The sequence below is a fragment of the Monomorium pharaonis genome, chromosome 4, assembly GCF_013373865.1.
Source record: "Monomorium pharaonis isolate MP-MQ-018 chromosome 4, ASM1337386v2, whole genome shotgun sequence".
Classification (NCBI taxonomy): Eukaryota; Metazoa; Arthropoda; class Insecta; order Hymenoptera; family Formicidae; genus Monomorium; species Monomorium pharaonis.
The window spans coordinates 14515665-14541022 of NC_050470.1; the positions used below are offsets into that span (position 1 = coordinate 14515665).

Genomic DNA, 25358 nt, shown 5'->3' on the forward strand with positions numbered 1-25358 from the left:
AAAAGGGGGGGTGATGTGACGATACGTCACTAGTCCCGGGCCGATCATCCGCCCCACCACGGGACTTGGCGTCTACGGACGCCCCTCCCGACAGTCTAGTATCCCCCGTCGGGAACCGATCCCACCACGCTGCTGGGAGCGCGTGGGGATCGCCCCGACGGGTATAAAAGCCGAGCTCGATCGGGATCGAGCACCAGTCCCGTCCTGTCGACTGAGTAGGTCTCCGGACCACTCTGACGCCCGGTTCTCGCCGGCATTCGACTATCCTTGCATCCGCCGACGAAGCAGGCCACCTGGCCGTTTCGCTGCCCGGTTCTCGCCGGCATTCGGCTATCCTCGTCGTGCCAACAGAGCAGGCCACCTGGCCGTTCTGCCGCCTGGTTCTCGCCGGCATTTGGCCATCCTTGTATCCGCCGACGGAGCAGGCCACTAGGCCGTTCTGCCGCCCGGTTCTTGCCGGCATTCGGCTCTCCTTATATCCGCCGACGGAGCAGGCCACCTGGCCGTTTCGCTGCCCGGTTCTTGCCGGCATTCGGCCATCCCTGGCGTCCTTCACAGGGCCGGTTATTTGGCCGCCCTGCCCGCCCGGTTCTTGCCGGCGAATACGCTTCGCGACCGCGTTGAAGGTGCTGCGCACTAGCGCGCTCCCGCCCGACCGACGACATTAGGTTAAGTTGTATATACCCGCATAGGATAAGTAGCATATAAGGTAGCTTAAGGATCATGTAAGATAGGCTAAGCTTTATAATAAAGATCTATTAATTTAACATCGGTGTGCGCAAGTTGGTTTCCCCCCTTCTCTCGAATCCTGGTACCCGGCGAGCCTGTCCGAGGCGTTCGGGAAAGGCGAACCGTCACAAACCTAAATAATATATACTATGTGTGTCAAATTTAACTTAAGTAATATATATTTTTACAAAAATAATGATATGAAAAATGTAAATATTTTGCGCCAATTAAGAGTGAACACTACAAAATAAGTGTTAAGTTTTTTTTTTGTAGAAAAATAATGATATGAAGAAATATGCGCCAATTTATAAAAATAGATGTTTATTCTTTGGCTGGCATTCATAGTTTGATTTTTCATTAAACTTGTATCAGACTAGAGATTGATATTGGAATTAAATTAAAATGTAATTAATTAGAAACAAAACCAATATTCTTTAACTTTGCTTTTGAATGGTCAAATTCCAATACATATTTTACTATAGAAACTTGGCGCCGAAGAAAGTTTGACACACTTAGTATATATTATTTAGGTTGAATTTGACACACTTAGTATATAATACTTAGGTTGAACCATTAAAAAGTATATACCACTTAGATTGAATTTGATTAAAAGTTTATTTTCTTGAATTTGTGATTTTTTCCTTATATTACTTAGGTTGAATCATCCAATAATTTTTTTGCTTAAAGGAAAAACCAAACACTTGACGCCTTTTTTTACCTTTTTTAAAAAGGTAATTTTGTTGGAATATCACGCATTTTGTAGTGTTTATAGACGACTTAGATTAAATTTGATGTATCTATCACTTAGATTAAATTTAATAAAAAATATCTTATTTGATACATAAGTAGATTATTTTTTTCTATTCCATATATTACTTAGGTTGAATTTGATCAAAAGTTTTATCTTGAATTTTGTAAATTTTTTATATATTACTTAAGTTAAATTTGACACACTTAGTATATATTACTTAGGTTGAATTTGACACACTTAGTATATAATACTTAGATTGAACCATCCAAAAGTATATACTACTTAAGTTGAATTTGATTAAAAGTTTTGTCTTGAATTTGTGATTTTTTCCTTACATTACTTAGGTTGCACTATCCAATAATTTTTTTGCTAAAAAGAAAAACCGAACACTTGGCGCCTTCTTTTACCTTTTTTAAAAAGGTAATTTTGTTGGGATATCACGCATTTTGTAGTGTTTATAGATCACTTAGATTGAATTTGATGTATATATCACTTAGATTGAATTTAATGAAAAATGTTTTATTTGATATATAAGTAAATTTTTTTTCTATTCCATATATCACTTAGGTTGAAGTTGATCAAAAGTTTTATCTTGAATTTTGTAAATTTTTCGTTAAAGGAAAACCACACACTTGGCGCTTTTTTTATCCTTTTTAAAAAGGTAATTTTGTTTAAATATCACGCATTTTGTATTTTTTTATAAACTACTTAGATTTATAGACCACTTAAGGTTACATTCTAAAACTTTCTCTTTGAGAAAAATTTTACTAAGAAGCTAAAGTTATATAACGGACATAATACTATAAATTTTTAAATAAAATTTTTTTTTACAGCATATTTTGGAGCCAGGCCTAAGTTGAATTTGATCAAAACAATTATCTTGAATTTGTGTCTTTCCTTAAAGAAGCCCACACCTTTTTACATTAAAAAAAAAAAATTATGTTTGGTCACTAAAATGTTATTTGATGTAACATAGAGTAGGTGATATTTTATTTTAAGGAAAAAATCACAAATCCAAAATAAAACTTTTGATCAAATTCAATTTAAATAATATATACCTTTGGATGGAAAAAATCACATTTATTTATGTATCAAATAAATTCAAGATAATACTTTTTATGAAATTCAACCTAGGTAATATATGTGTGTGAGCTTCTTTCAAAAAGCAAAAAATCACATTTTTGATTCAACTTAAATACATACATATCACATTTATTTATGTATCATATAAATCCAAGATAAAATATTTTTCATCAAATTTAATCTATAATGTAACATAGATTAATTAAAGCAAATATTTTAATCATTGATTAATACATTGCATTATGCATGAATACAACTATATTGTGTAAAAAGAACATTTACACATAAACAAATAATCAAATGAATTAAACAACTCGCTTCGAAATTTCTCAATTTTTTAAATATTTATAAAAATTTACATTTGTATTAAATTAAGAATATATACTTTGCTGAATCCACAAATATAACTTTAAACATTTACACATAAGAGAAAAATCTATCAATGAATTAAGAAATTCGCTTCAAAATTTCTCATTAAATTTAAAATTTAAATTATATGATTTGACAATTGCAGCAATAATACATCACGCAACATCTCATCTATTTCATCGACACAAATGTAAAATCTTAATGAATAATGATTAAATACATGAGATGTTAACAATTATTAAATAAATGATTTAACCTCCACTACTGTCACTTAACTGTCACTGATTTAACTGTCACTTAACACGAGCTGACCTGTGGCTTGAGCAACTTATGTGACCCATTAATCGTCAACACCAATGTAAAATTAATAAAATAGCTCTCTGATTTTACATTAGTGTCGAGGAGAGATGAGATGTTGTATGATGTAGAAGAATTGTGTATTGGTTAAATGTTGTTGTAATTGTCAATCAATATTAATAACTATTAATTAGATCTAACAAAATTTCGAATGAATGGTTCTAATAATACTATTTTTATTTTTTACTTTATCCTTACAATATTATCATTGACAATTACAGCAATAATACACATTTTATATCATGCAACATCTCATCTACCTCATCGACATCAATGTAAAATCTGAGCTATGTTATTCTCTGATTAATTAATTTTACATTGGTGTTAATGATTAATAATTTACAATTATAGCAATAAACCAATACACAATTTTACAACATCTCATCTATTTTATCGACACAAGTGTAAAATCTTAATGTACTATGTTACTCTCTGATTAATTATTATTAATTTTACAATGGTGTCGATGATTAAATAGATGAGATGTTTAAAAAATCAACATAACCTCACACTATACATGTCACTTCGTATAAGCCGATATGGTGCGAGCGAGCGACTGGCGACCCACGTGATTTATATATATATATATATCACAATGGGTGCGTTCAGCAGACAGAGCGGACACTTCCTTATCATAGAAAGTTAGCGCTGATGTCAAAGCAACGAACTGTACATTTCTTCGTCTTGCCTCTCTCGCTCCTTAGGTGCCTACAAGATTGACGACAAAATTTTTCTTAATAGAAATTTTCGATATTTGGACGTTGCGTCGCAATATCTCCTCTCATAAGATACGTAGAGGAAAAACAAAAACAATTTTCTAATACAAATCGACTGCGAGCTTTCGATTGGGCCTAGTTAGAACTCGATCGGTTTAGCCATTTCTGAGATCCGATAATCTCAAGTGCTCGCAAGTCGCGTACTCGCGTAAAAGAGCACGGTTGGGCTCGCGCTGCGCTTTCACTTGGCGCGAGCCACTACTACCGTATCTCTTGATTTTAAAAAAATTTCTTTTATATAAAAATAAAGATATAATTCCCAGACAGCACATGTAGATTATGAGAACGATAATAGGATATTGCGAAAGTATATTGCAATATTCGTATAATATTAGAGATACGTCTGTGATATGGCGAGTATATACTCATAACATACTATGTCCGCGTTGCCTTATCGCATAGAATTTCGCTGGCAGTTTATGAGAATATACCGAATATATCTTAAGAATGTTATACGTATGTCTAAAGTATATCTTCAGTATATTCACAATATGTCTACAGTATGTTCACATTATATGGGCTCATGCATAATGAGAGGAATAAGGAACAAGGAATTAAACATACAGAATTAGCAAGAAGAAATAAGAAGAGGAATTAATCATTTCGCACATCAGGAAGCTATCGCAAAAAATGAAGCGTAATATCTGTTGAATACGCTGGGGTGCTTTGGGAAATTATGCTCAGATAATTGTAGGTTATAACCTAAATAATATATGTATATATACAATATATATATATATTATTATATTTTACTATATTATATCTTATGTACATACCAGAGTTATCTGGGCGTAATTCCTGAGAAAACCACGTTGTCCGTGAGTTCGTGTTCGCACGTTCACACCCTACACTTCACCACGTGTCTGCATCACACGGCAGACGAAAATGCGTAACGTTACAGATCATAAATAGCGTTGACATGATTCACTTTCGATATTACGCGGATATTTTGGAAATATGTGATAGATATACATGAGATATATCATAGGATATTTTATGGATGTTTTGAGTATATTAGATATAATCTCAGTATATTCAGTAGGAGTTGCGAAGTTCAGTCGCTATATTCTAAGTTTATCTTGAGGATATATCAAAATGACATTCTACTGAGACGTTATATGAATGTTTTACGTATATTCGGTATGATCACAGTACATTACGTATGAGAGTATAATATTCGTACGATATCTGGTGCTGTCTGGGTTACTATATATTCTGTTGGCGAGAGCTATGGCTTGCGACCCGTCATAAGAATTCGCCTTTACAGACGGTGCCTTTTTCTTGGATAATCGCACCGCGTACCGCAAAATTTCCTTTCTAGCTGCTCTCCTCCCCCATGCTCTCTCAGTTTTTCCGTCGCCGGAACGTGTGCGTATACTTCCGCTTTTATCATTCGCCACATAAACTTACAGAGTGTACGTTATACAAAATATAGCAAGCGTTTAATGTATCCAATCGTGCCGAGTTATTTAACATCCCTGATATTCTTTTCCCATTATATTCTAATTTATATAAGTTTTTTAAATTTATATTTATTTTTTTTAATTACAAAATATTTTTATAAACTGTAATGTACACGTAAAAAATATTTTTTTTACAAATTTTTAATTTACTTAAAAATAAAAATCTATAATACAAATACTATAAACATATAGATATCTATTAACAGTGAGTAACAAAATGCAGCAATAAAAGAATTTAATTATTTTAAGAATTTGTTATATAAAAAGGATAAAGTAAATAAAAGATCTAGAAAAACATTTTTACATGTACATTAAAGTATAAAAAATGTTATTTTTTTCGAAAAAATAAAAATAAACATATAACGATGCACCCACTTCAGGGGCATTGTTCCTCGGCGAAAGGAGCCGCCGATCGCCATAAGATTTCAGAGCGAAAAGGCGCGAGTCGTCGGCTCTCAATTTTAAACATTTCCAATAGCCGCGCCGACAAACTTGCCACAGCAAGCGCGCGCTCGACAAACTTGCCGCGTCACCGCACCTTTGAGTATATATACATGGAGGAGGAATGCCAGCACTGAAAGTGTGTCCAAGATCTGTGCGAGAGAGAAAGGTATATCATGATACCTGCTCTCTCTGCGCATGTGTCAAACGCTATATGTACAATGGCTGGCATTGTATGTTTTACACACACATACAATCCGTAAATAAGTACAAAAGTGCACAAGAAGTGCACAAGAAGTGTTGAAACTGCGGTGCAGATAATGATATTAACGCATGCGCAGAGAAAGCGAGTATCATGATATACCTTTCTCTCTCGCACAGATCTTGGACACACTTTCGGTCTACATGAAACCATAGCAATTCCTCCTCCATGTATATATACTCAAAGCACCGCACACGCGCTCCAGCATCCCCAGGAGTAGGGGAACCGCGGAGGACGGAAACACCCGAACTCCGGACGAACAGCTCCGAAGTCGCGCCTCCACGGTATAAAAGCCAGTGGAGACGACGACACAAGTCACTTCTATCACCCGCTCGACAAAACGAATCTCTCGTCCTGAGCCTCCGATAGAAGCCTCTTTTTTTCTAGAGAATTGGCAAGAAAACAGGGTGAAGCGTCTTTCGCCTCGGCCAAGCTTTCTTGGCAGCCATCACGGCCATCCAGACCCATCGCTCATTCCTCGCTTTTCGTTACCAGGCAACCGTGAGATGAAGTGTTTTCGTCCTCACCGAGTGTTCTCAGCAGTCCGTATACGGACCAAGCAGACTTTCTCTCACGCCCCATTAACGGCCCAAGGGGCAAGTGACCCGCCGAGCGTCTCGGCCTGTCAAAACGCTACACTATCCCTACCCCGCCTCCTGCTAGAATTTCACAGAATTCACTACTCGTGGCTCAAGGGGCCCCACCACCGCCGCGATTAGCACCGAAAATTCGTATTCACGCCCGCCCTCGGCATTTCGCGGAAATAACAACTCCCGGTAACTAGCGCCGCGCAAAACTCTCGCTCCGTATAAGCCATTGTAAACGCACCGAGACCGCGAACCAGCAAACATTGTACATAATTCTCCGTTTTTAATATATGTATAACTGTAAACTTGTAAATCTCGTCCACGTGTTAAATTGAACGTCACACCATAGTTTTCACTGTACATATATATATATCGTTCTAAAATAAATGTATTATCTGTTACGTTAAATTTAAACTGTATCCGTAATTATTTCTTTCCTCCTCCCCCCCCCCCTCCCGGATCGAACCGCTCGAGCTAATCCGTAGCAAGAGTCAGGTTATTACAAACAAATAAATAAAAAGAAATTTAAAACATTGAAATATAAAAAATTATTATAAAATTTTATTTTTAAATAAATAAATAATCCTTATATTTTAATATAAAAAAATTACATAAAATATATGGGAAATATTTGGAAAAAAGTTATTATACATTTCAATCTTTATAAAAATTTATTTTATATAAAACTATTAATAAAAGTACTGTATATTCTAACTCTATAAGATACATAATAATTATTAATATTTTATGGCTGCATTTTATTATTTACTGTTAATTACAATCTGTATATTTATATCACATGTACTATAATTTTTTAATACAGCAAAGAATTACTTTGAATCCTAAAAATTATTTTGGAGAATTTGTTGTTATATAAAAAAGATAAAGTAAATTAAAAATTTATAGAAAACACTTATTACATGTGCATTAAAATATAGAAAAAAATGTTTTGTAATTTTTTCAAACGTACTGCAAATATATAGATTTTTATTAACAGTAAATAACAAAATGCAGCGATAAAAAATTATTTTTCAGAATTCGTTATATAAAAAGAATAATGTAAGTAAGAAATCTATTATATAAAAACATCTGTACATGTACATTAAAGTATAAAAAATGTGATATTTTTTTCAATAAAATAAAAAATAAATAAGTAAATAAATGAATAGAAATTTAAAAAAATGAAATATGAAATGTTATTATAAAAATTTATTGCTAAATAAATAAATAATCGGATGATCGAATAATTAAGATATTTATTTAGGAAAGTCAACAAATACCATATTCGAATTCTGGCTGAAATGTCATTTTCTCATAACAAAATCATTTACAATAGTTAGGGAAAACAAGGGAAGTGTGTGATATTAACAGATGCTTGTTAATATCACACAAGTAAATATCAGCATGAAGATTTAGATTCAATCAAATAGACATATTCTACATGAATTGTGCTTTTACATAGTCGGTCTATATTCTCTTATTTTATATTTATGTTGAAATTGGTCTTTAAATTTTTTAAATTAAAATTTAATATGTTTACTTATTATTTTAAGATATTACTGTGTTGTGTTAATTCAAATGAAGTGAAAATTGATCTGTTAAAATTGATAGAAAAAGAATATTGAGTTTGTACTATAATATAAGAGTGACTATTATTTCTTGACATGATCTCTTTCTTTGGTTCTTTGAATATACACGAAAAAAATATTATTTTCAAATTAACAATGTTATTCTCATATAGGCAAGAATGTAGAATATTGTTTAAAGAATTTGATAATCTTAAATGCATAATAACTTACTTACATAAAGAAATTATGTTTCTGTTGAAGATTATCAAATTCTTTAAAGAATATTTTATATTCTTCCTTATATATAAGAATAGCATTGTTGATTTAAAACTAACGTTTTTTTTTATTGGAAGAAAAGAATACGGTTAGTACCCTCCCTATATGGTTCCATATATGGAACCTAAAAGACATATGGAACATTACCAAAGAATCTTCTTAAAACTAATGCTCTTTGGCGAATATTACATACCAATATCATAAAAGTATTAATATTTTGTACATAGTATAATACAAAAGAATAAATATAAATATAAAAACCTTCGACTCTTGCGACTTTTCGTTATAATAATAGAAACGCTAATACAAAAGTATTATAACAAACAATATTAATTAAGTATCAAAGAAATATTGTAAAAAATATTACAAGGGAAGAGATTATGAGACTCAGATTTATAACAATCGCATGATGTTCAAAACTCTGAAAGCAAGCAGTATAATTTTACATGTTAAATACATGCACACATTACATCCAACGTTAAATTTAATTACGTTATTTAAAAGCTATATTCAATCCTTCAAATTATACCCAGCTAGCCAGGCCTATTAAAATCACATATCGTGAAAGCTTTACAGCAAGGATTGTTTCAATTTTGACAACAATTTTATGACAAGTAATTGTCTGTTGCTTTGTTTTCTAAAAGTTTCGAGCAAATTTACGGCAAAAGTTTTCATCACACGATGCTGCAAATAACAGAGAAAGACTTGTACATAAATATTACGTATAGAAATTACAAGATTTGTTCCGACACGATAAAATGCAAAATTTAAGCAAATAACAGAGCAAACCTTGCTACACGACATGACAATAAATTTATGGCAGAAACAGGAAATCTTGTTAAGCACAGAATAACAGCAAATTAGTAGCAAGAATAAAATAAAACTTGCCGAACATGCTTTCGCAACAAAATTGCGACAAGGTGTGTCCATAAACAGCTTAGTTTTTGTTGGCAAGGCTTATCGCAAATAGTATGACGCACATTTTATGCAAATAACAGGGTTGCATTATCGGGTTTTAAACTTTATTTCTGACTTTACTATCTATCTCGAGATGGCGCATTTCTCGTGAAAAAGATTTACCTACTGGATTAATAAAAGGGGCTCGTTGAGAACAGAGAACCAAGTACGATTGCACCATTTACATTTGATATTGGACTAATCAGTCTAATATTTCAGTCTAATAATCATTTTTGTTGATCTAAATTTCGACAATATTTGTCCTGTTCTTGCCACAAATTTGCTATCATACTGTGCATAGCAAGGTTTGCCTTGTTTTTGCCACAAATTTGCTATCATGCTATGTACAGCAAGCTTTACTCTATTCTTGCCACAAATTTGCTATCATATTGTGTACAGCAAGGTTTGCCTTGTTCTTGCTGCAAATTTGTTGTTATGCTTTACTAGTAAATTTTACCCTGTTATTTGCATAAAATATGCGTCATACTATTTACAACAAGCCTTGCCAGCAAAAGTTAAGCTTAATGCGGACACACCTTGTCGTAATTTTGTTGCAAAGGTTTGCTCGAGTTTGCGGCAAACTTCGCGCAAAGTTTGCGTCATTTTGCTAGCTGGGCACCTATAGAACGGCTACTTGCAATAGAAGAGAAAATGATAATATGGCCACTACAGTTAATTTGATCACTGATATTATTTCCGTTATTAGTTAACGTATTCTAGTAATTATTTATTGTATTACTTTAGTAGCCTTCCGTCACACAGTAACGCTAATATAACAAAACATAATAGTCAACATTTGTTATAAGGCATTTTTTCTTTCAAGAATTTCGAAACTTTTTTAAGGTACATTTTAACATTTAATTACATATTCTTTTTAAACTTAAATGCATTATCATCCAAATGTATGCATACTTGAATATTTTCTTGTTATTTAACTCTTTATTTATATTATTCATATTTGTATTATGTTATACAAAATTAAACTATGATATAGAATTTTATTAATATAATCATCTCAGCGTGTTGATAACATGTCATTTTCGAAATCTCCATATTATTTTATATTCATATTATATTATATACATATTATTGTGGTGGCCATATCACCCCCGTTTCTCTTCAACTCATTATGCAGTGAAGGGGAGGTCCCATTTGCCTACGTTTTCGATTGCCTACTGCTTTGTTTGCACACAAATTTTGCAAAAATTTCCGATTGCCGACATTCCCGATTGCCTACATAAGAATTTGGTCAGTTATCCCCAAAATTAAACACAAAGTATCCCAGATAGCAAGGTGACGTCTAATTGACGGCATTTTTTGGTCATTTTATGACGAACCAGATGTCATAATGTCGAGATAAAATGACGTCTAAATGTCGTAAAACTGACGTACATTTGTCTCATCTTAACGACGTCATATATTGACGTCAAAAATACGTCATTATTTTCATATTATTGACGTCATTTTCAAGAAGCTAGTATCGTACATTTGACGGTATTTTATTGTTATTTTTATGACAAAACATAGGTTTTTAGATTACATTTAATAAAGACGACATTTTAACGTCATTTTTATGACAATCCCAGGTAGTAAAAGCCATTATTTTGACGTTTTAGAAAATATTTCGGGTACATGTCCTATATATGCAGTACTTGCATTATAAAAATATCGAAATAACATAATTATAATGTAAAAAAAAAAATCTACGTTATTTCTCAACAAGCATCACGACCCACTACACCATAGTCACATTTGGAATTGCCTAACTTCCGCGGTCACCCATCCAACTCTGAACCGCCGTCGACGTTGCTTGACTTCGAAGATCGTACGCTACCTAGCCCTTTGTGATGATCCATGAACACTTGATGATCATGAATACATATTTGTTATAGATCAGTTCAATAGATGCGAGAAACATGAAACTTGTAGTTAACTAATATTTTTATAAATAAATATAAATTTACAGTTTTTTTCCTGATTTTTACATATGCAAAATAATATGTGGAATAACTTATAGAAATATGTTTTTGCTTTGTTCTTTTGATAAAGCTAAATTATACCTCAGACAAAACGCAATATTTATAAAATATTGATAAAATATTTATAATATTTATTTAAATATTTTATAAATATTTATCCAAATATTTTATAAATATTTTTGTGGTCTTAGATTTGACAAATCATAAAGATTTATCATAAATATTATAAAAATATTTATGAAATATTTATAAATATATTTACAAAATATTACTTATACAAATCTTTATCTTTTATTTACCATAAATATTATATAAAATATTTAATCTATATTTTAATATGTTGAATAAAGATTTTTTTCTTCGTATATATAAAATATGTGTAAAATATTTTTATAATATTTTGAAAAAATAAATATTAATAAATATTAATAAATATTTATCATAAATATTATGTGCTGCCTGGGATGATTCTAAAATATTGATAGTATTAATTATATAAAATATTATATTAATTTTAATAATGTTGTTTATTAACCAATCTTTAAATAATGATTAATAGTTATAGGTAGCAAGGTGTCGTCCACTAGACCTCAATAATTTGTCATTTGAGGTTAAATCGTCAATTATTACAAAGAATTATAGTTAACGTCAGTAATTAGTCACTAATAAAATCTTATTAATACGTCGTAAAATGATCAATTAACTGACGTTATTAATTAGTCAAGAATATGACGTCGGAAATACGTTGTAGGATGGATAAATGACTGACGTAATTAATAGGTCAAAAAATGACGTTACTATTACATCTTAATTTGGTAACATGACGTCTGCGACCTTAAATGACGAATTATTGACGTCGTATTAACGTCACCTTGCTACCTGGGATGTGAGATATCGCGAATTCCATAACCCCACATTTAATTTATAACCGCCTTTTTTTTCTACAATAATTTTATTTTTACTCACACATACACACACACACACACACACGTAACTGTATATAATTTTATATGTAATTTGAATTTAATATAATGTATATAATTTAAAATAAATATTAAAAAAATATATTAAATGCAAATATTTAACGCAAATCTTAGTGTTATAAAATTGAATTATATTTATTAATATACAATTGTATATTATAAAGAAATAGGAGGTTATGTTGATGGAATAGAGTCACCACGCATTGTTGGAAACAACCAACAATACAAAGTATTTAAATTTTTTTAAACAATGGCAGAGGGAGAAGAATACAAATTGTTGCCTGGAACGATGATAAAAAAATTTATTCATCATAACAATTTAAATTATGTAAATATTCTTTATTTAAATATAAAAATATATAGTATAAATAATTTAAATATATATACAAATACAGAGAGGTTGAAATATTTTGATACAACGCTAGCACAGAGATAAAATGACCGAACATCTCTACCATTCCGAAAAATCCTCTACCATTTTGCAATTTTTGCAATAGAAAACAATAGTCCAGGCAATAGAAACATAAAAAAGGCTTTAGCTTGCAAAAGGTCAAGGAAATTTTATACTTGACATAGTTCTTAAGTGTAGCATACTAATTAATACTATGAGTTTTTGACCTTAAAATGTTGCCGCTCGCGCCACCATATTGAAAAAATGGAGCAAAAAATCACTTTTACGAATATCTCGTTTTCGGTGTGAGATACGTGAAAAATAGTTATTATAAAAAATGTAAAGCATAACATTCTCTACATTTTGTTTTAACATTTTTTTCTCAGATCAATAGTTTCCGAGATAGTTTCCAGAGAAAAGTGAAATATTCTGACAAATTAAAAAAAATACTCCACCTTATCGCATTATATCTCGCTTCTCGCTCTGAAAATCAAACCCTTCCCTAAAAATATTTCTATATTCTATTTCTACAGTAGTTTTATTGATTGGTATTGAAAAAAATTAATTTTTCGCACCAGTACCTATTCTAGACATTTACTAATATTATCATCTTCGTCATAAAAAGACGATGAAATTCATATCCATCTGTTTAATATAGATGAAATGGGGTACATTTATAACTCAATATGACATTTGAAATAAGTTTACCATTCTAGAATTAATACATTTTTAAAGATAAACATACGAAATCAAAAATAAATTTTTATTATTAAAATAATGAAGTAACTTTTAAAACCTAATATTAACATACACGCACAAAATTACAAGACCACAGCAAAATATATCACAGAAATGTCTCAAAGATATTCCACAGAGCAAAAAAATATACTGAAGATATCTATGTCAAAATATCTGTTGCATAGCAACAGTCAGTACCAAAATATTTTAAGACCTCATATTTAAAATAGGCTAAAGCTTATTTTAAAATGTATTGTATCTTATTGGTTGTAAATCTCAAAATAAACTTAAAAAACGAATATTCCAGAAATATCCTTTGTAGAAAATACATGATATCAAATATTTTTTCATTATTCGAAAGGAAAAAAAGGATTAATAATACGTTATATCAAATAATGTCCTGCAAAATATTATGAGTACTTGATTTAAAACTGTAAATATAAAGATATCTGATTTTTATATCTCAAATGTATTTTACTATATGGGTAATATTTACAAACTTACAATAGACAAAGAAAATATTTCAATGCAGCAAAATATATCACAGAAGTATTTTAAAGATCTATATGTCAGAATATCTGTTGCGTAGTAATAATCACTGTCAGATATTTTATGTTCAATAAAATATCCCCAAGATAAAGATTACATCTTAGATATAATATTTGATTTTTAGATTTATTTTAATGCTAAATTCTCATATTTAAAATAGACTAAAGATTTTCTTAATATATATTATAAAATTATGCTATTGATTTCGAAAACTTAAAACAAATGTTCCAGTATTATTTTACAGACAATACATATAATATAAAATCATTAAAAATTGTAAATACAAAGATCTGATTTACAAACACAACAAAATAGATCAGAGATATTAGTTACAAATCAATAAGCAAATGCTCCAGAGAGATATCTTTTTTCAATATATGATTTCAAGTAATGATTATAAATATCTTACAATAAGCTAAGGTAGAAGATAAAAGAAATAAAGGAATCAATGTAATGCAAAATAAGGACAAAGCATAAATCTTATGGACTCACTAAACAAGATTTTTATCCAACAATAAGTTACTTACAGCACTATACAAATCAGGACACAACTTAACATAACATCTATTTACGAATCAAATATACCATAAGTCAACAACAATTTAAAATTTATTTAATTATAAGTACAAAGATATTTGATAATATCTCAAATATATTTGTTGTGTAAGTTATATTCCAAATTTATAAAAATTATCCAATCTATTAATATAATTTGTTACTTACGTTTGAATAACTTTTTGAATTGATTTATGACTATCAACTGTATAGACTATCTGTAAAAATATAAATTATATATTATCATAATTATTAATTAAAATGTTATAAATTTATATACTCACGTTATTGCTGCACGACACAAAGAAAAAACACCCAATATATGTTTTTAAAAACAATCCACCTGTACAAATTTAAAATTATTAATCAAACAACAAAAAATTCAAACTATATTAATCTGAATTTTATTAAAATAAACTTATTATATAATCTTTAGTTTTTATAAATTAACTAAAGATTATTATATAATCTTTAGTTTTTATAAATATACACTAACCAACACAAATACCTGGACATGTCATCAAGAAGATATCGAAGATTCATTAAGAGGTTACAACAAATATAAATAAATATAACACTACACATTCTCTCTTCACGTTATCGATTTTGTGAAATAATAAACGTACAAATACATAAGTGCATCCGAATAATCATGTCCTGGATTTCGAGATTGTTGACATATATCCAAACATTTGTACCAGTCAGTGTATTATTAAAAAATTTACTTAAGATTATAAAATAACGTATAAAATTACCTTTTTATCGCTGAAAACCACAACTTCCGTAAAACACAAACAATAACCAGGCCACCATGAATCGTATACAATCACTTTCAGAAAACGCGTAATCAGCGCCGTGATATCAGAAAGTACATGCACCTCATAGAGAGCAGTCGCACAGATTTTTGCATAACGCATAAGAGAATTAACCAATCAAAAGTTTTTATTTCTATTCTGGTAAGAAAAATAGAGGACTCTGGGGCCAGTATTCATAATCGAATTTTATATTTAAGATCATCTTAAGTACCGTCTTAAGATGTCATAAACCAATCACAGGCCAGTATTTATAGGGTAGTATTCATAGTCGAATCTTATTTAAAAATCGTCTCAAGCAATGTTTTAAAATGCTAATATGGCTCTGTGATTGGCTGATGGCATCTTAAGACAGTACTTAAGATGATCTTAAATATAAGATCCGACTGTGAATACCGGCCATAGTCAGGTCTTATGCGGGGTCTACAATGGCAGCAGGAGTAATGGAGTAAGGAGTAAGAGTAAAGCCTGGTCTACAATAGCTGGAGTAAGCATGAAGTAAGAAGTAAGAGTAAGGTAATTTCATTCTGCGCTGTGATTGACCAAGCGTTAAAAAAAGCAGGAGTAGGAGTAAGACGAAATAAAAATAATTTATTTCGTTTACGCCCTTACGCCAGCTTTCTTACACTGGATTAATCCTTTTACGCCCAGTCTTACTTCTTACTCCATGCTTACTTCGTGTATTGTAGACCTCGCTTAACAATTGACCAATTAAAAACCAGGAGTAAACGAAATGGGCAAATCTCATTTCATATTTCTTGCGGGGTCTACAATGGCAGCAGGAGTAATGGAAGACGAAGTAAGAGTAACCATTAACCAATTAAGAACTAGGAGTAAACAAAATGGGCAAATCACATTTCATATTTCTTACTTCTTACTCCTACTCCATTACTCCTGCTGCCATTGTAGACCCCGCATTTTACTTCTTACTCCTACTCCATTACTCCTGTTGCCATTGTAGACCCCGCATCATATTTCTTACTTTTTACTCTTACTCCATTACTCCTGCTGCCATTGTAGACCCCGCATTTTATTTGAGATTGTCTTAAGTACTGTCTTAAGATACCATCAGCCAATCACAGAGCTGTATTAGCATTTTAAGACATTATTTGAGACGATCTTAAAATAAGATTTGACTATGAATATCGGCCAATGAATTATGTTACTAAGATCCGTATTCATAGTCTTATTTTAAGATCGTCTCAAGTAATGTTTTAAAATGCTAATACGGCTCTGTGATTGGTTGATGCCACCTTAAGACTGTACTTAAGATAATTTTAAATATAATGCGGGGTCTACAATAGCAGCAGGAGTAATGGAGTAGGAGTAAGAAGTAAGAAATATGAAATGAGATTTGCCCATTTCGTTTACTCCCGGTTTTTAATTGGTCAATTGTTACTCTTACTCCTTACTCAATTACTTCTGCTGCCATTGGGTGCTTTCCATTTAGTAATACAAGTCGACACAAGCATTGTTCTATCTTTTTTTATGTTCAATGAGTAACAAAGATAGAACGATACTTGTGTTGACTTGTGTCACTAAATGGAAAGCACCCATTGTAGACCCCGCATAAGAATCAACTATGAATACTGGCCTAAATTAATGCTTCTATTGTTTTTTAATCCGTGATCTCACAATATAGAGGGCGTTTCATTTAACGTTCACACACATCGTTTATCCTTGTTTAATATTTGATAAATAACAAGGATGAAATGATTCCGCGTATGGCCATGATTCCGCGGTCGTTGCAGGCTTTAAATGGAATACGCGTTTAAAAAAAAAAAGGATGACGTTGACAACGACAGGTAAGTAGAAAATATACCATTACACATTAAAATATTTAATATTTATTAAAAGTTGTTTCCTTCCTAAACGTTCTGCAAGCAGTCTATCTTAAAAATGAACTGAAATTAATATTGTGCTATATAAAATTCACGTTTGTTTTCTTTTCACAATTTTGTTATATGTAATATACCAGAAAATATTGTAACCAGATGATTATAGTTTTTGTTTAATGTTTTGAAGATTTATGGAGATGATCAAACTCTTCGATGAACTTACTGCTAACTAAAAATTGTTCAAGCAAAAATAAGGCTAAAAAAGTTTAGTATTTTTTATATTTTGCATGAAGTGAAACTTTAACAAAAATTTTTTTTAATAACTTGATAATGTAGTGTGATAATTTAAAAGTTTAGCGATAATTTAAAAAACTAAACTTATATGAAGAATATAGAGAGAAAAAAAAGAAACGTGGTGTAGAAGAAACTGACTATAAATTGGAACGACGTAACACTCTTGAACGTGCCTTCGCAGCTTCCTCTAATAATCCAGTCGTGCCACTAATATATATACATGTATAATGCGGAGTTGCCTCCGAGTTGGTATAAGTTCGAGAATCCAGAAACCTATATTGAATATTTAGATCAGTTTTATCAAAATTTTATTATTTTATATTTTTAAGATATTCTAATAATTCACACAAGTGAGTGCGTGTGCGTGCGTGCGTGCGTGTGTGTGTGTGTGTGTGTGTGTGTGTGTGTGTGTGTGTGTGTGGTGTGTGTGTGTGTGTGTGTGTGTGTGAGTGTACACGAAGAAGATAGTTCACGCGGACGAAAGAAAAAGAAATGTGCGAAAAGAATTTTGTTTTTTAATGAGACGGAAAAATATTATATTTAATAGGATTATTTTTAAATATAAATAATATGCGTTTATTTATTATTGAAAATTAAAATAATATCTATAATAATAATATATTTTTGTTTCCCCGCGTGTTCTGCCACGCCCGCTTCGTCCGCTTCGCCCACGCCATCCATCCTGTTAGCCCCATCTCTTCCCGCTACGGCTATGATCGCTTTTCTGCCATTGTCGGGCTGTAAAAGTTTTTATTCATCAATAATATTGATAATAGGATTATATTAACCCCAGAATTGTATTTTTTAACCTCAAACGTAAATTAGATAAATATGAAAAATTCATATAGCACAATAATTTAAGTCCATTTTTAAGATGGATTGTTTTTAGAATGCTTGGAACAGAAATTGAGGAAAAAAATATTTACCATTCTAGGTTCTAGGTTTAATGTAAATATACTTACGAATGGTTACAGGTACGACTTCTAAAGTTTCTTGCGGCCCTTGTTGCTGATTTTGTTGTGACCTGTTGCACGGCCCTGGCTCACTCGGTCCCGGCTCGCTTGCCCTCGGCTCGCTCGGTCCCGGCTCGCTCGGTCCCGGCTCGCTCGGTCCCAGCTCGCTTGATCCCGGCTCGCTTGGTCTCGGCTTGCTCGCCCCCGGTTTACTCGATCCCGGCTCGCTCGTCCCCCTTGTGGCCCTATTGGCTCGGTTACCTTCATTACAGCTAGTTGTAATAAATTATTGACCTCAGCCTCCAGGGCCGTTATTCTATTATTGTTGGCCTCTTGATCAACGGTTGCCGTAATGCTGGAAAAAATATAATATAATGTTTGTTTAGAATTTAAGTAGCAAGTTATTTTGTTATAGACCTAAAATTTATGTTAAGAATTTCAATCAATTAAATTTTATTTTTCCTTTTCGTTTCACATGATGTGTAGCTTAAGCATATGAATAATATTATTGTCGTTGGAACGGAGCTATCGGAATGTGGTTGACTACACAGACTAAGTCATGAACATCCATATATGTAATACTCCTATATTGCTAACGTCCTAAGATAGCACGGTGCAGATGTATATACTCGTGTCTCTCTCTCGTTGGTTACATTATGCGTTGCGCGCATGCGTTGGCTCTCTCTCAAACGACTAATAGTATACTTTTTACACAGGCGTCGCAAGCAATATATAAATACAATATATAAATTAATTATGATTTTAAAAAACCGGTAGCAGCTGCTTATAACTGTGCTATGTTATTATGTTATTAGTGAAAAGGAAAAAAACCAAGAAAAAAATCCAAGTATGTATATGCGTATTAATATCTACGATTATACGTGCCAATGTATAAACAAAGTCACGTGCGTTATAAAGGTTATGATTAAAGCATACTCTACATATAATTAAATCGGAATATTTATTTTACATGTAATATTAAGATTTAATGAAGATATTACTGAGATTTAAAATTGTTTTCTTTAATTTTAGATGATTTCGATGGGGCCATATACTCGGGTCTGTTGTGTGTGTGTGTGGCAGGAGAAAGACAAAATGGGAGGGAAATTGTATTAGAATGCACAAGTAAATACTTAACTTTTAACGTATATTTATAAAATATATATTTTTTTTAATCTGAATACTTTGGATTAGCATATAGGTCTTGCTTTTTGAAAGTGTCATTATTGAATTTATAATTTTTCAATGTATAAATAAAATAAAAAAATGTTAATTTCCATTATATTTTTCCAAATTAATTATAATTAAAAATTATTTACAGATTTCCAAAAAGAGAGAATATTCGTAAGCAATGGCTCGAAGCTTGTGGACTGGCATTTACGGATAATATTTCTAACACAGTAATATGTTCGAATCATTTTAAACAAATGGATTATAGATGCTACCGTAAGAAGCAATTGAAATATGGATCAGTGCCTTCTATAAATGTTTCAAATCTACCAGCTTTACAGAATAAGAAGAATGAAATTACGACAAACTCCGATGATGAAAGTAAGATTGGGACGTTTAAAAATACTTTTATTAATGTGAAAAGTGTAAAAAATTAAAAATTGTGTTTATTATCAGTATTTATAACTGATTTTTATTTCAAGACCGTCTAAGTAATGTCTTAAGACGTTAATATATATATAATTGATATGTTGTATACAATTTTCAGATTTGTTCGAGTCCGAACCATCTGATATCCCAAATCCCAACTCCAAGAAAACGTATTTTTGCAGAACCACGTTATGTATCTGAAATTACACTTGATGTTGTCTCCACGCCAAAAAAAAACACGAAAAACGATAGCCATGATAAAGGAAACTGATAAGATAAAATCTCACTTGATAAAAGACCTACAGGTCGCAAACTGGAAACTCTCTACTTGCATTACTTCTTTACAACAAATGTTGGAACATTTAAATAAAAAAGGATTAATTTCACAAGAAACAGAAGAGACATTGATGGTATAGTATTGAAACAAAAAACTGATATTAAAGGGATATATACTTAGAAGACTACAACAAAAAATGATAATTTTTTTCTCGAAAAGTATTGGAGTTATATTTTTAACTGCAAAAAAACACTCGATTCTATAACTGTAATACTTTTCGAGAAAAAAATTGAGAGAAAATTACCTTTTTTTGGCCTCTTAAGTGTATATCCTTCTTGTGGCCATATCAGACTATATATATATAATAGTAAAAATGAAAAGCGCTATATATAAATGTGATATGATAAAAAGACCACTGAATGTTTCATGGAACTTTTTATTAAGAGAGTAAGATGCAATGCATCAAAATTGGTGCAACGATGAAGCCTGCAAGATGCAGCAACCGTCAAAATAGTTAACATTTTGTCGGGACTTATATGTGCATATCACAACATTTACATATAAAAACAGCATTTGCAGAAATGTTTGTAATGTAGTATAAATACAACTGAAAAGAGTATGACAAATTTCAGTAAAAATTAAAAAATATTTGGGTTAAAGAAATCAGTTCTTTCTCGATTTTTTAGTCGCCATCGTATTTAATTTCTTTAAATGTCTGCACTAAGTTATTTTGTATGCTATATTAAGGCATACAATATGATAAAAATAGATTGTTAATCCTGGACTGTAATTCATCAACACATCTTTGCCAGTCGAAGGGTAAGGTTCAACAAGAGTAATCTGCATGAGAATGTCAATATGCTACTGATTTATTGTGATTGCATTTTAATATCAGTATTACATTAATTACATTGCAATTGATTTTTAATTTCGATTAATTACATCAAATAATGTAATTACAAATTCGTACTGTCTTAAAAGAAGAGTATTAAAGATTACATTTAATAATTACAAAAGGACACAAATTACATACGTAAATATGATTAAATATTTTTTGCGTTTCTTGTTAGATATAAGTTTCTAAGTCATAAATTGTTAAATATAACAATTTATGACTTAGAAAATGTACAGTTCATTTGTATTTCATCTTTACTTAAAGCTATACATTAAAAAATTTTCACTTTTCTGCATTTGTGTGTTACCTGCTTGCTCGCACTCTTGGATTTGCAGTTTCTCAATACTTAAAATACTAAATCTAGCTGAACCTAACCTAACCTAACTTAATCTAACTTTTCACTTTAATATTACTTAATATTTGTCAGTGTTTTATTACTTAATGTTTGCACGAAAATGTAGGATTGCTTATTATGTATTTATATTTGTAGGACACGATACCGAATAACATGAAAGAGTTGTTGTCGAGAAAAATTAAAAGCATGGAAAAATACTCACCTGAACTCCGAAGTTTTGCACTCACTTTGCATTTTTATTCTCCGAAGGCCTACAATTACGTACGGAAGACGTGAAATAATCTTCTGCCAAACACTTCTACAATACGGAATTGGTATAAAGTAGTCGATGGATCCCCGGGTTTTACGAAAGAGGCATTAGATGCCATAGCTGTACGTGCTAAAAGCTGAACCTATTCTCGTTAATTTAGTTATAGACGAAATGTCAATTCGAGAAAAAAGAATTTATGATAAAACTTGCTTTTATGGTGACGTAGAATTAGGAAATCTCGATGCGCGCGAAAACGATGATGAGGAAACGTCAGCAGCAACAAATGCTTTAATGCTCATGGCTGTGTCATTAAAACAGAATTGGAAAATATCAATTGGGTATTTTTTAATTCGATCTTTAGCTGGTACTCTGCGAGCGAATTTCTTAACACGGCACTGCAAGCTTTGCACGATAGCAATTGCAAAGTGTATTCGATAACATTTGATGGCGCAAAAACCAATTTCTTCATGTGCACTGCTTTAGGAGCAAACTTCAAATACGGGCCTCATTTTAAGCCGTATTTTATAAATCCGGTAACATCCGAAAAATGTTTTGTGTTCTTCGATCTTTGCCACGCAATTAAATTAATCCAAAATACTCTCGGCGATAAAAAAGTTTTAATGACCACGAGTGGCGACAAAATTCGATGGGAGCATATAGTGAAATTGCACACGTTTCAAAAAGAAATGGGATTAAGCGCTGCTAATAAATTAACAAATAAATATATTAAATATAAAAATAATCGCATAAACGTTCGATTGGCGGTGCAGACGCTCAGTAAAAATGTTTATAATTCATTCAAGTTTCTGACCAGTATAGACGATGAGTCTGTAAAACGCGAATTCCGATTGTATGGCGACTGCTACGTATTGCTTACAATTTAATAATATGACCGACGTGTTAAATTGCAAAAATGTATTTTCAAAAGATACGTATAATACGCCTTTAACCGAAGCAAACTATTCACAATTAAAAGCTTTTGCGGACGAATTTGAGACGTATATTAATACTTTGACTTATCAAGACGGCACTCCCATTTTGAAAAGCACCAGGAAAACAGGTTTTCTTGGGATAATTATAAGTCTGAGGAATGTTTCCCTTTTTTGATCAAATAAAGTCATTAGGATTTACACATCTTTAACGTACAAATTATTCCAAGATTACCTTGAAATGTTTTTTAGTGCAATAAGTCGCGGAAGATTTAACAATAATCCTGACGTTTTACAACTTAGATCTGCGTATACGCCACTATTGATACGACATGAGTTGAAGGAATTTGAAAATGGGAACTGCCTTTTTGATGGTATTGATATTTTACATATCACGTCAAGACAAAAAAATATTAAATGTTTAATTAATGAACCACTTGACTTATGCGAGACCATTGACTTCGACCATGATTATATAACAACATTTTGGGCATTATCTCCCTATGTTGATAATGTTGTCCTCTACATCGCGGGCTATGTGGCTAAAAAAGTTGAAAATAGTGTACATTGTTTTACTTGCCAGTCGCAATTAATAGGAACCAAAATGCCTCTTTTGTCGACAATAAAAAATAGGGGACCGTATATTGCGCCGTCTGCAGACGTGTGCCACATTTGTCACACATGCGAAAAAGTTATTCGCAAAAATGACAACAATGTTACAAAAGAAAATTTAAGCAAATGATAATTTTACAGACCTTCAGAAGAATTGGCATTCCTTTTTCTAATAATATTATAAATGATCATATATTATCGCAGGATGTTATAGATAATCATCAAAATCAATTGTGTAAGTATATTATTGAGTTGTACACTAATGTTAGATTATATCACGAAGCAAATAAGATGTCTGAAAAAAAGAGTATTACGAAGCAAATATACAAAACTGGTGTTGTTTCATAATCAATAATAAAAGTCAGTAAAAAAAATATATTCACATCGTCTTTAATCTTTTTTTCATTCCTTTGCATTCAATATATTAATATATATTAATGTTACAATATTAAAAAATCGTGTATTAAAAAATTTTAATATTATTATTTAAAAAAATTTAAATTTGAAAAATATTATATTTAACAGTTATTAATTACTTAATATATTATGTTATTTGTATAAATTAATTAATTTAATTACATATTATTTAATTTATTTACATACATAAGACGTTTGTGGCTATTTTCGGCTTTAGTCATTTTATCATCGCTTGCGACGCCTATGTAAGATAAAAAGTATGCCATTGGTCGTTTGAGAGAGAGCCAACGCATGTGCACAACGCAAAATGTAACCAACGGGAGAGAGACACGAATATATACGTCTGCACCGTGCTATATTACAGCTTTCAAAGGACGTTAGCAATATAGGAGTATTACATATATGTGAACATCACGCATCGCGAACATGATGCCTTTCTCCGTGTTGCCAGGTCCAATGAAAATCTGTGTGCGAAGGAAGTCAATCGTGCGAGCGCCCCGTACGGAAAGAAACTATTAAAAACTATTGAAAAATAACTATTCAAAACTATTGAGAGAACTATTTGAAATTTCAAGTAGTAAATTCGAACATTACTATTGAAATCGTCAATAGTTTACTATTGAAATGAATAGTAACTATAGGCATTTACTATTTATTACTAATGGAATCGTTAATAGTTTACTATTGGTGTAAATAGTAACTGTAGGTGTTTACTACTCATTACTATTGGAATCGTCAATAGTTTATTATTAAAGTTGTAACGAGCCGTTCCTCCGCCACGTTAAGGCATATAGATACGAGGCCGTTACCCTCCTACCTCTTGTGGTCCCCTCCGCTTATCTCGGTTTCCCCGCACATCTCCGCTCCTCTTGTCACCAAACGGGGGCTATAAAAGCCCTCCGCTGGTGATAAGGAATCAGATTTCCCCGGTCTAGCGAAGTGAGCCGACCGATCCTCTCAGCGAATTGAGCTGAGCCTCCAGAGCACGCACTGAGTGCCGAACATAACCGCAAACCCGGTTTCCTTCACTAGCGCGCACTGAGCGCTTTCTCGCGCCACGCAGTGAGTGGCAGAACACCGCCCCGCTCGACACCCGGATCCCGGTACGCGTATTGAGCTACCGATCCCGACCGCACACGGGGACCCCGTACTGAGGGGAAACCGCCGACGCGGAGGACCATCCACGCGGGATGATCCTCGACGATAATAACAGCTGATCGTCGAACAGCTGATCACCGTGGCTGTCGAGCCGAGCTCCGCGCCGCACCGCGCAGTCGCGCACCGCCGCGACCAGTCATAGCGCCGCACCGACC

The 25358-nt window shown here is 32.0% G+C and overlaps 2 protein-coding genes and 1 long non-coding RNA gene across 3 annotated transcripts; 1 reads left to right on the top strand and 2 right to left on the bottom strand.

The window, feature by feature from the left end:
* Nucleotides 1-14468: 14468 nt before the first annotated feature.
* LOC114255094 lies at nt 14469-15688 on the bottom strand. The gene is made up of 3 exons (XR_003626392.2): nt 15570-15688; nt 15099-15157; nt 14469-15032 (listed from the first exon to the last, which is right to left on the bottom strand). It is a non-coding gene; the product is annotated as an uncharacterized LOC114255094 (long non-coding RNA).
* A 2619-nt stretch (nt 15689-18307) lies between these two features.
* LOC105828253 lies at nt 18308-25351 on the bottom strand. The gene is made up of 3 exons (XM_012666501.3): nt 24863-25351; nt 18721-19066; nt 18308-18496 (listed from the first exon to the last, which is right to left on the bottom strand). The coding sequence occupies exons 1-2, from the start codon at nt 24901-24903 to the stop codon at nt 18742-18744; spliced, it is 366 nt and encodes a 121-aa protein (XP_012521955.1). The 5' UTR covers nt 24904-25351; the 3' UTR covers nt 18308-18496; nt 18721-18741.
* LOC114255095 lies at nt 19074-23952 on the top strand. The gene is made up of 4 exons (XM_028192904.2): nt 19074-19558; nt 19744-19836; nt 20033-20262; nt 20429-23952. Exons 2-4 carry the CDS (start codon nt 19829-19831, stop codon nt 20509-20511), a joined length of 321 nt encoding a protein of 106 aa, XP_028048705.1. The 5' UTR covers nt 19074-19558; nt 19744-19828; the 3' UTR covers nt 20512-23952.
* Nucleotides 25352-25358: the final 7 nt, after the last annotated feature.